Source organism: Stigmatopora argus, chromosome 9 (assembly GCF_051989625.1).
Source record: "Stigmatopora argus isolate UIUO_Sarg chromosome 9, RoL_Sarg_1.0, whole genome shotgun sequence".
Lineage (NCBI taxonomy): Eukaryota > Metazoa > Chordata > Actinopteri > Syngnathiformes > Syngnathidae > Stigmatopora > Stigmatopora argus.
Window position 1 is genome coordinate 11,979,036 of NC_135395.1, and position 12,797 is coordinate 11,991,832.

At 42.9% G+C, this 12,797-nt stretch overlaps 1 protein-coding gene across 2 annotated transcripts in view; it reads left to right on the forward strand.

Moving 5' to 3' along the window:
- Positions 1 to 12,797, forward strand: part of fat4 (FAT atypical cadherin 4) — a 77,580-nt gene that overhangs the window by 61,646 nt on the left and 3,137 nt on the right. Inside the window, exons 9-16 of one of the 2 annotated variants that reach the window (XM_077608916.1) lie at positions 62 to 4,411; positions 5,685 to 5,789; positions 5,921 to 6,228; positions 8,069 to 8,154; positions 9,018 to 9,197; positions 9,477 to 9,601; positions 10,883 to 11,100; positions 11,614 to 11,875. In XM_077608916.1, coding sequence (XP_077465042.1) covers positions 62 to 4,411; positions 5,685 to 5,789; positions 5,921 to 6,228; positions 8,069 to 8,154; positions 9,018 to 9,197; positions 9,477 to 9,601; positions 10,883 to 11,100; positions 11,614 to 11,875 — 5,634 coding nt within the window. The remainder of the gene's footprint in view (positions 1 to 61; positions 4,412 to 5,684; positions 5,790 to 5,920; positions 6,229 to 8,068; positions 8,155 to 9,017; positions 9,198 to 9,476; positions 9,602 to 10,882; positions 11,101 to 11,613; positions 11,876 to 12,797) is intronic. The other variant, XM_077608917.1, reaches the window with a different exon arrangement.

Below are 12,797 nucleotides of genomic sequence, written 5' to 3' on the forward strand. Positions count from 1 at the left end.
CCAATCCAGAGCCAATGAATTTAAATTTATTCTCAAGACTATTTTCCATATGTTTGTCCAGGCTCCTTGGTCTTTGCGGTCACTGTCACTGATGAAGATTCTGGATCCAATGCCCAGCTGCACTACTCCCTGATGGGACGCAACTCAGACAAGTTCAAGATTGATCCCATCCGAGGTGCTATCACTGCCAACGAGAAGCTCTCGGGGACCTCTGAAGTTACTCTAACAGTTCGGGTCAAAGACGGCGGCGCCAATCCCAAAACTGACACAACCACAGTGACTGTGCGCTTTGTCAATGGTGGCAACTTTCCTGTCATTAAGCTGAAGGAGCATTCCTTCACGTTCCCTGAGAGCCAGCCAAACAATCACCTTGTCACCACTGTGACGGGATCTTCCAGGAGGGGCGGGCCGCTGTCATACTACATTGCCAGTGGCAACCTAGACAACGCCTTTCACGTTGACCAGCTTTCCGGTGACTTGATCATCAGACATCCACTGGATTATGAACACATTCAGAAATATGTTCTCTGGGTTGAAGCCAGAGATCAAGGCTTTCCACCATACTCGTCATATGAAAGACTTGACATAACTGTGCTGGACGTAAACGACAACCACCCAGTATTTGACAAGGACCCTTTCCATGCCGAGATACTGGAGAATCTGTCACCTCAGCGAGTTCTAATGGTGTCTGCCGTCGATCAGGATAATGGATCCAACGGGCAACTGGAATATGCCATCATTGAAGGAAACAAGGAAAACAGCTTTAGTATCAGTCGAGCCACAGGTGAAATACGAACAACGAGACCACTTGACCGTGAGAAAGTGGCCCAGTACACATTGAAAGTCAAAGCTGTGGACCGTGGCACATCCCCGAAAACCTCTGCAGTGAGAGTAAAAATAAATGTGCTGGATGTTAATGACAATGCTCCCCGGTTTTCCAAAATCTTTAGCGCTACGGTGGCTGAAAATGCACCCGTGGGTTACACAGTGACCAGAGTTACCACCACAGACGAGGATGCTGGAGCTAACGCTATCAGTCGCTATTCAATCACAGACACCAGCCTTCCATTTGCTATTAATTCTAACACAGGGGACATAACAGTTAGCAGGCCACTAAACAGGGAAGACACAGACCATTACATTGTCAAGGTGTCTGCGCATGACTCTGGGTGGACAGTTAGTACAGACGTCACCATATTCATAACAGATATCAATGACAACGCCCCCAAATTTAGTCGCCCATCATATTACCTAGATTACCCTGAACTGACAGATGTGGGCTCCTTGGTAACACGGGTGTCAGCCACCGATCCTGATGAGGCTTTCAATGGAAAAATATTTTATTTTATTCGGTCCCAATCTGAGTATTTTAGAATTAACTCCAGCTCTGGGGAGATATTTGTCAAGCAGCAGTTGAGATATCTGAATTCAACAGGAGCCAGAAGTTTGAACATCAATCGTCATAGTTTCATCGTCACCGCCTCAGATCGTGGCATCAAACCTCTGATGAGTGAGACCACAGTCATTGTGAACGTTGTTGACAGTAACGACAATCCTCCCGAGTTTGATTCACCGAGCTACTTTACTCCTGTCACAAAGAGTGTCAAAGTTGGTACCAAATTAATAAGGGTCATAGCGCATGACAAAAAAGACTTCGGCCTCAACTCTGAAGTTGAGTATTTGATTACAGGAGGTAATAGCTCAAGTAAATTCAAATTGGATAAAATGAATGGCTATGTTACTGTGGCATCGCCCCTCTCATCTGACATAAACAAGATTTTCCTCATGGACGTTACAGCCACTGACAGAGGAAATCCGCCTTTATCCGCCCAAACGGCAGTCCGGATTGCCGTAACTGAGGAAAACCACCACACACCCGAGTTCTCGCAAAACCAGGTCTCAGCTACAGTCCCGGAAAGCCTTGTCGTGGGAACAGCAATAAGAACCCTGTCAGCCAGAGACAAAGACAGAGAAATGAATGGCCTTATCAAGTATAATATTACATCTGGCAATGACAAAGGGTTATTTGCAATTAATAGTAAAACTGGGGTCTTATCCCTCATGCAGCATTTGGATTTTGAAGAAAATCAACAACATGAGCTGAGAATTTCAGCCACAGATGGTGGTTGGATTGCAAAATCCAGTTACGTGAGTGTCACAATTCATGTTACTGATGTGAATGACAACCCTCCAGTATTTAATCCTGATGAGTATTACCCCATTGTACAAGAAAATGTCCCAAGTGGCACCACAGTGGTGAAAATGAATGCTGTGGACCTTGATTCTGGAGCTAATGCAGTCATGGCCTATGTCATACAATCATCAGACAGTGACCTCTTTGTTATTGATCCCAACACTGGCACCATCACCACTCAAGGTTTCTTAGATTATGAGGCTAAGCAGGTCTACCATTTGACTGTGAAGGCATTCAATGTCCCAGACGAAGAGCGCTGCAGCTTCGCCAATGTCAACATTCAGCTTAAGGGAGCCAATGAATATGTACCTCGCTTTGTTTCCAAAGAATACTACTTTGAAATCTCCGAGGCTGCTCCACAAGGCACTGTGGTTGGGGAAGTTTTTGCAAGTGATCGTGACCAAGGTGACGACGGAGTAGTCTACTACCTCATTTTTGGGAAAAGCAGAAGGAAAGGCTTTAGCATTAACAAGAGAACTGGACAGCTTTATGTCACAGGTGCGCTAGACCGCGAGAAAGAGGAAAAGATTTCACTTAGAGTTTTGGCCAAAAATGCTGGGGCTATTCGTGGCGCAGATATCGATGAAGTTTTTGTGAACATCACAATACTTGATGCCAATGATCCTCCTGTCTTCACTCAGGAGTTGTATGACGTGCAAGTTAGTGAAGGTCTATCACCCGGTGGTCTCGTTACTTTTGTGAGTGCCGAAGACTCGGACTCTGTTCCAAGCTGGAGCCGATTTTCCTTCTCTATCGCACCGGAGTTTGATAAAAAGATTTTTACTATTAACCCTAAAACTGGCCAAGTGTCTATTGCGGCAGCACTAGACAGAGAAACAACACCTGTGTACAATCTAACCATTTTTGCAGTGGATACTGGCACACCTCCTTCCACTGGAAGTGCCACGCTGATTGTAAACCTGGAAGATATCAATGATAATGGTCCAAGATTGACAACCACATACGCTGAAGTAATGGAGAACCAGAAATCTGGCACCGTGGTCACTACATTAACAGCTTCCGACCCAGATTTACCACCCAATCAAGGTCCTTACATATACAGCCTTCAAAGTTCTGGCTCTGCCAACAGCTATTTTAATCTAAACCCAACTGGAATGCTGACCACAAGTCGGGAGATTGACAGAGAACAGATTAGCGACTTCTATCTCGCCATCGTGATCAAGGACTCTGGTGTGCCTCAAATGTCCTCCACAGGAACTATACACGTCAAAATAAATGATCAAAATGACAACCCTTCAGAAGCGAGGTCCATGGAAATCTTTGTACACTATTTCGGAAACATGTTTCCTGGAGGTCCTTTGGGGGATGTTAAACCTCAAGACCCTGACATTCAAGACAGGTTCCACTGTTCCCTCATTCCACCATCCTCTGCCCTCTTCAATATTCCTACTGGAACATGCAACTTAAACTCAAAAGCACGTTCAACAGATGGAAACTTTGAATTAACCATACAAAGCAGTGATGGTGTCCATGGTCCAGTCAGCAACACAGCCCGAGTCCTTTTCATGGGCATCACAAATTCCACAGTAGATAACAGCATACTAATCCGTCTCCAGTCTCATGGAGTCAGACACTTCCTCACTGACCATTACCTCAGCTTCTTACGCATTGCCAACTCGCAGCTAGCAGGACTAGGCACTGGGGTCTTGATTCACGGTGTGTTTGAGCTCAACAACCAGACTTTCGTGATGGTGGCTATCAAACGAGGCCATGGACAATATGTAAACCCCAGTGGTGTGGCCACATTCTTCCAGAGTATCAAAGACATTTTGAATAGACAGAGCGGCGTGTTAATAGATGCAGTGGACCATGATCCATGCACGCGGAACCCGTGCCAGAACGGCGGCAGCTGCAAGAGGCGTCTCACTGTTGGGCCTGACATGAAAACGGAGGAAAGTATCCCGGTGATCCTCGTATCCAACCACCCCCTGCAGCCTTACGCCTGCAGCTGCAGACCGGGATACACAGGTGCAGTCTGTGAGACCGACGTCGATGAGTGCCAGCCTTCTCCTTGTCACAATGGTGGCACCTGCCACAATCTGGTGGGGGGTTTCTCCTGCACATGTCCTGATGGTTTTACCGGCATGGCCTGTGAGAGGGACGTCAATGAATGCCATTCTAATCCCTGCAAGAATGGGGCTCTCTGCCAGAACTTCCCCGGCGGCTTCAACTGCCTCTGCAAATCTGGATTTTCAGGTACTACTAACGCACTCACACAGCAGTCATGTTTTATGTCAGACCATGCCATCATTGAGACTGATAAGAGAGAGCAGGACACAGGATAGATTATTGTACAATGATTTACCATCTTACCACTCGCATGGGAGTATCAATTGAATATCAGGCAGCCATGTTTGCTTTAGCAAAATAGATGCTTTGAGGGTAACTCTGTTTCAGAATGGAGTTTCAGTCTGTATCACATTGCATTATGTGCCTACACATCGCTGACCACACACACAGATTCAATTATCCTACTGCAATCCCACTGTGTACTGTTGGATCTACTAATCACAGATTTTGGCCGTTGACAAATTGGCAGATTTCTAAAAGATCCAATCAGTCCTTTATGTCGGAAATTAATGACCACTCAGACTTGTTAGCCTCTCTAAGATATCGAGATGATTTTAATTGCAGTTACTTAGGATACTCATTTTGATAGGGGCTCATTGTGCAGTCACCACATCTGAAATACATTTACAAAGCAAGGCAATTTTCCCCCCAGTCTAGTCATTACTGTCCATTTTTATTATGACAATAAAAAATGAGCATGACTTTAGGTTTCATCAAGATGAATGACCCTCTTGAGGAAATGCACCTTCTGACTTACAGTAGTTTGCATACCCGCGCTGTGAACTTTTGTCTTCCTGTTTTCTTGCTCTGTTTTTTGGCAGCCAAGTCGTTCCCCATTAAACAAGATTTCATCAGAATTTATCGCAGCTAGCGTACAGACGACCCTTTATCGTATGTCGTCTGACTTGTCCTGTTTTTGCCTGTGGCTTTTAAATTTCAGTGGTTATACATGTCACATTGTTATCAATTTCCATTCTTTGTATTTTAATTTTAATTACGCTGCCCCGGCCTGTTTTATTTCAAAACGGTCTGCTCATTTTATAGGTTTGCTCTTGAGTATTGATACAAATTCACTTTACCCAAGATTTATCTAACTTTAATCCAAGATTACTTTCATGCGAGTGAGAAGTCTTTCAATTATATGTGGACTTTTACACCTATTAATATTTCAAGATTCTTTGGATTCATTTCAAGGGGGGAAATGCAAAAAAAGCAGGTTCAATTTCACTTTTCTGTCATGCAATATGTAGAAAAGGCTTCATAAGCAATGAGACATTTTTCTTTGTCTGAATCAGGCAAAGAAAATGTGTGCAACTCGACCTGTTGGGAATGTGTTCGTTCTTTTTTTTTTTCCCCTCCATAACTTCATCTGTTAATGTGTATCGTCTTGTGAACCCAGGAAAAACATGTGATTCCATCATCAATTACTGTGAGTGTAACCCATGTTTTAATGGTGGCTCCTGTCAGAACCGGGTGGATGGATATTACTGTCACTGCCCATTTGGTAAGTAACATTGTAGGCAACATAACGTAATCGTAATCCATTCCATTCATATCATTCATTGCTATCAGATTTTGTTCTAAACACACAAGTTCAAGTAACTTCAACTTCTCACTTAGTGTTTTCTTCTTCAGGTGTATTTGGTAAACACTGTGAACTAAACAGCTATGGCTTCGAGGAGCTCTCCTACATGGAATTTCCTTCACTGGACCCCAACAATAACTACATTTATATAAAGTTTGCCACCTTGAAGGAGAATGCTTTGCTCATGTACAACCACGATAACCAGACCGGAGACAAGGCAGAGTTCCTAGCACTGGAGATCTTTGAAGGACGGATGCGCTTTTCCTTCAACTTGGGAAGTGGAACGTACAAACTGATGACCATGATAAAAGTGTCTGATGGGCAGTTCCACACAGTTATTGCCAGGCGGGCTGGGATGGTAAGATTGGCCGCTTTTACGGGACATGTTTGAGGTTTAACGCAACAGCTTAATTGCGTAAGAGGAAGAAAAACGCAGAATAGAACACAGTTTATGTCCTGAGGTTTCCTGGCTAAACAGCAGCCAGCGTGTTGTTTGCACCATCAGATAATTGCAGTTTCCCAGACCACTGTGAGCTCTGCTTACAGCATCCACAGTTTGTAATTACAATTCTATTGCTTGTTTGTGATTTACCATACAAGGATCTAAGAGTCTAAAAGATTAAAATTTTGTCTCTTGAAATGAGAGGCTTCATTCAGGCAGGCATGCAGTGGCAATAAGAATGCATGAAAGCGTGCGACAGTTTTTATCAAATAAGCCTCCCACTAGACTAAAAAAATCTCCCATGGAGCAGGGGAAATTTCATAGGGGCACTTTGAAAAACTGTTAAGTTATTGTTTTTTTAATTTTTGAAAAGTGATAGCTTGGAAACTATTATAGTAACTTTGGATGTGGATGGAAAGAATAGGATTCTTTAGTCTTCACATCACAAGTGACAAGTAAATATGGCAGTGGGCCAGTTGGTGATCAGCATGACAAGCTAATATACTACTGAATTTCTGGACTCAAGTCTCCATCTTATTACATATAGATTTATTTAAATGCATGACACTAGTCACAGTAGAACCCAATCAAAGTAGTATAGTAATTAAACAAGTCTGTAAGACTCTGCACAGACTGCACCCCGGCACAAGACCAGTTCCACGGTTTGCTCAAAAAACAATGGGCAGTTGCGGTGCTCGCCTCACATTCCCTTAGCCACACACAAAAGCAATACAGACAAATTTTCAAAGGCTTTGAGGAAAAAGAAAAAAAACCTCTCAGACCACAGCAAGATACTGGATAGCAAGTGGCATTTACAAGGCTTTATGGCCTTTGATTACTCGAAGTTCGGAAAATGTTCATGTCATTCTGACATTTTTCACGGCTCTTCAAAGGGGTCACGTTGTTATGTGCGCCCCATGTGTGGCAAAGAGAGAAATACATTGCTGGTTGAGGGTTTGTGTTCTGAGATCTCAGTCTCGTGTGGTCCGTGTTTACATAAGATACAGCAGGGGTGCGGTAGAGGTGCCTCCATTTTTTACATTTTTTTTGTGCTTTCACAGTTTCGAGAGCTCAATTTTAAGCAATCATCGAGTAATTTTATCACCAAAGCACAGAACCATGACCATGTCTGTTTGACAGCTGAAGAAAGCTATACTCTAATATAGATTTTCACAGCGCGATCCTACATGCATTTGCTGGGTAATCCCTTGACACCACTGTAAACAATCAGTCCTCAATAGGCGGTCCCAGAATTGGATTATTTTACTTGTAACTGGACCAGTAGTGTTGTGCTCAAGAGCATACTAGCCGAGACCAAGACTTGCTTGATACCAGAATTCACTGAGCACATACCATATATGTAAATTTGGTTTGAAAATGCTCATTTTTACATTTTCTAGTTGCAGTAAATTATACAGTTAGTTGAGGGTTCCCAACACCACAATTGATGTTATTGCTTGATTCAACCTTTCTTCTCCTTCTAATCAAGTTAACACATTTAAAGAATAGCAGTCTAGACCGAATATCCCGAGTCCTGCCCATTGGGTGGTTTGAGACGAGACAGGACAAAACTTTTGTGAGTCCAGACCAAGACCTTGGAATGTTGACATAGCAACATTGGTTGCACACAAGGGACGATTTTAAGATTTGGAGGCTTTGCAACTTCCAAGATTGTTGGCATGTGCACAAAGAAGACATATTGTTTTATTGGATTTGTCTAGGAAGGTATATAATCCACAATTTGTTTGTCCTGCAGGCCGCCTCGTTGACTGTAGACCTGTGCGGCGACAACCAGGAACCAGGCTACTGTGCCGTGAGCAACGTGGCCGTTCACACTGACTGGTAAGACAAAATTGTGCACGCATACAAGTGTTTTTCCCCTCATCATTTCTCCAGTTCAAGTGTATATACCAAAATCGGGATGACACATCCAATGGCTGAGGCCTGGAAAACTCCATAAGTAATTGTCAGATTCCAAATGTTTTCTTCCACCTGTTATGTTTCTTTTTCCGTGTAGCATAGTAACACTCCACACCCCTTAAAAAGAAAATAATAATAATTCAACACACATTTCCCAACAAGCAATGTTGGCCAACATTTGCCAAATATTTGTCAGGGGTTGCATGTCTGTTGCTCATCACCGTTTAGACCAAAAACGTTTTTGGCCTTTATTAGAGGGGCGTAAAATTATCCCGCCAATAATGGTGGCGGTAAAATTGCCAAGTACTCAAGGAAGGACTTAACAGAGTAATTTCTGTGTGGTGTTAATGAGTATTCTTTAATCGTGGCCCGGCAAATGTCTCGGAACAGCTCACAGTCATCATGCCGAGCGCCACGTTGGGAACAAGTGAGGTAACTGTAGAAGCTCGCTTGGCTGAGTTCACTCGAGCATTCTATGGCCAAGTTGTCCTCAAATAAAATCAAGACTGTTTTTGTCTCTTCTCAACAATATGTTTGTTCCAGCTTGAACTTGAAATCATTTGCCTTTCTCAAGAAACCTAATGCCTGAGAAATGTCCAGCAAAACTTGCTTTGTGATGTTCTTTTTTTTTCATCTTTGAAATGTTCAAATTAAGTCTTTGAGGAGTTAAGGAAAAGTCAAACCCAAGAGAATGAGAGATTAGGACAGAGTCATGACCAGGGATTGAGAAATGACAATGAATTTATGATTAAACTGTTTATTGTGTCTTTACTTTCTGCGTGTAGGATCCTGGACGTGGAACCCAACCGTCTCTCGGTGGGGGGCGTGAGGTCAATGGAGTCTGTCCTCCACCGACGCGGCCAGGTCGCCACCCATGACTTTATAGGCTGTATCATGGAATTGGCTGTCAACGGTCGCCCGCTGGAGCCCAGTCAGGCTGTGGCATCACACGGCATCCTTGACAGGTCGGTAACCCCCACGACCCGACCGCCCCTCGCCCGTTCAACCCTGCTTTCACCCTCTCCCCATTTGCTTCCATCTGTTCATCTCTCACTGTGGGACATCTGCTCAGCTTTAGCAGCATTTCTTAAACGCTGAGGGATGGCAGACATTTTTGTTGAAGTAGGGGCAGATCTTTTAATATGCTAATCATCCAAAACTTCTTTTCGAGAGTCCTTTGCCTCTTTTGCTGAAGATTCGGTTTGGCTTGTCAAACTGACAAATCTGATTGTCTATTTTTCAAGATGTCCAAGATTGGAGGCAGCCTGCACCGCCAGCCCCTGTAGACACGGGGGCACCTGCTTAGACCACTGGTCTTGGCAGCAGTGCCAGTGCGTGGATGGCTTCACTGGCAAATACTGTGAGAAATGTAAGTCTGCACCTTTAAATGTGGCTTTGAGGCTTTCAAATATCGTAATGACTCCCACATCATATTGGTTGAATACCAGCTGCCTTAGTCTCACCTTTGTTTCTTTGATTATAAAAATAGTCAACATCAAAACTCACTTCTAATAATACTGACTTTTTCCAGTGATTTGCTTTTGTAGCAAAGTCGGAAGAGGGTTGTGACATTTCAAACTGTTGCATTTATTTTAAGACCTGCAATGCAAGAAATAACATAATTTGGCACAATTATTTTATTTAAATATATAGCTATGTATATGGAAAAATAACCTTTGTATTTAATAGTGGCCTAGGACGCAAAGATCATAAAGACATTTGTCCAACTCTCATTGAGTTTTGCTGGACACGTAAGAACCAGTTTGGATTTAGAAAGTAACTGATCACAGTCCACTGACATACTTCACTGATGCATTTTTCTTAATCCAGATTAGGAGTATGCATTTTGAATTAATGTATAATCGATAGGATAGGATGGCATCTATTGCTGGATGCAGTGTCACTACCTGACCGCTCAAATTTTCAAGGGCTTGCTGATTTGAAGTATTCCTCGCACGCAACGCGCATGGAGGCAAACAATGTGGTGTTTGACAGCTGTTTGTCTTATTCTTCCTTCTTCATGAAAATACCCAAAAGAAAAATGTGAGACACAGCTGTGCATCTTTCAACAGCTCAGAGGGTGAAGACAGTGATATTGTTGACACAGCTGGTGGGATCTAGCTTGCCTGGCATTGCTGTATAGGCAGCGTTATCAATGTGTCGGCGGTATAGTAGATCTTACTCTCTTTGTTGGCAAAGAAGTCATATAAAAAATACAACCTGTTTTACATTTCCATAGCAGAGGGTAAGTTTGAGAAATAAAGGAAACAAATTAGAAACCAAGGCTTATTCAAGAGGTACATTTTAGTAAAAGTCCATCTAAAGATTAAACAGTACTAGTTGGAATACAGTTTAAAAATTGAAATATTACAACAAATATTACAATTAGTTTAAAATTTTTACCACTACATTGCTCAGTGGCACATGGAACCCTCTTATTGGACCTCCGTACTTAAGGTTGGCCAGTCTATCTGTAATTATGAGTGAGCAAAGAAAGTCCAATTTGTGGGTCTGGCAACTGAATGTGGAAAAAATCAACATGAGTGTCCAGCAGCTGTAGAACAAGTAACGATTCAAAGCCACAGATAAACATTGGAGATTGCAACAGATCATGAAAAAATCTTTGTCTTTGTTCCATTCTGTTCCACAGACATCACAGCCGACACAGCGCTATCCCTCGATGGCACCGGACGCTTGGACTACGCCCTAAAGCAGGGCCCGAAGCGCGACGTCCTACTGAGACGGGCGTTGCAGGGTGGGAACCGAGAAATTGCGGTTCCCAGCCGTCTGGAGGTCAAGTTCAGGACACGTGGCAAGAGTGGCACCTTGCTGCATGTGCAGGAAAGCAGTAATTACACCACTGTTAAGGTAAGGAAACAGATATTTGATGACTTGCGCACATAAACTTTACTCCCACCTTCTACATGTCCGATCCTGTTAATGTATTACCCACCATTTTCGCACATGACTTGCCTGAGAGCACCAAACAGGCTGTTCCTTCGGTTAAACAGAGTCAGATTGATTCAACTTATAAATAATGAAACAAGGCAGCTCTGGAATAAAATGTTTTCCAAGGGAAGTCAATGCCCCTGAAGTATTGAACATGATCACGAGAGGAAGTCTGGAGTTTTAGTTATCAGCGCCAACGAAAAAAAAAAACAATTATGTGGAACGGTGCAGAACAATGTGAAAATACCCTTTTTTCCTACAAAAAGTACACTTCATCACAAAAAGCAGTGCCAGTACTATAGAGGGTGTTAGATTGCTCTTTCGATACAAACTAAGCCTGTAATGAGTAAAGATGAAGATCAAACACTTCTATTTCTTGTGGGTGTTGTGGGTTTGGTTTTAAATAACCAAATCTTTATCTGCATTCCATAGCTGAGAAATGGCAACATCCACTACATCTCAGAGGCAGGTGTGGGAGGCAAAGTGGAAAGGACCCTCGGTGATGTAGTGCTGTCAGATGGAGTATGGCACACACTCATTCTGGTTAAGAATGGCTCCACCACCTTGATACAAGTGGACAACAGCCATTCCCGCGTCATCCAGCATCCAACCCAGGACTTTGGAGGTCTTCACGTTCTCAGCTTTTCCCTCGGAGGGATCCCACCCGGTCCACAACACCAGAAAACTGCAGCAGGTGAGATTCTAGTGCAGGAATCTTCAGTTCAAATTTGAAGGGTTCCGGTCACATTGGGATGGATCTGGAATGATAAAGTCAAGTAAAATGTTTCAATTGGTAAGACCTAAATGGATTGGATTGGATTGGATAACAGTTGCATGGTGACAAAAATGTGTTATGCTAAAAATCTAAGGTCATTGATGGAGTCTTGGAGTGGTGATGTTCATATCCACAAGTACTTCTAAGAATCAGTGCTTGCATGACAGGCAACATTTCTGCTAACCCTCAAAAAATGTATAAATCATCTCAAGTTTCAATTGCCGATCTTATTTCAATTTGACTCCCACCCCTGAGATTTCCTTGCTTTGAATTTACAATATTTGACAAAATATTCCTCTATCCAAATATCAATCATAAAAGTAGGAGGGGAAAGAGTAAATAACGATTTAATCAGATTTCAGAGTGTGTTGCCTTTGAGGATATTTTGTAGTTTCAGCTTCGGTTTTTAGAGCTAAATCACAGATCTGATATCCTCGAGGCTGTGCTGAGGCCTGTTTGGAAGGGGTGAAGCAGAGTATTTCCAGACAGACGGAATGCAGCATAGAAAATTTCCTACATTCAAGGAACGGAAAACTAATCTAATGCCATAGACTAATATGGTAATAATCTTGATTTGTTGGAGGAGGGCACATTTCCGAGCAGGCAGACTCACGTCAACCAGCTCTGACATCAACAGTAGACTGTGCATCTTCAATGCTTAACGATCAAACACAAAATGGCCTGAAAGTGCACTGCAGTGAATATAATAATAAAAATAAATATTAACATTACTGAGGAGGCAGTGGTGTTTGGCAATACACAAAGCCAGAGATTAAATTACATACGGACGCACTCATCGAACACAGATGTATGTCTGGAAACTACAACAGCTCAGACAACT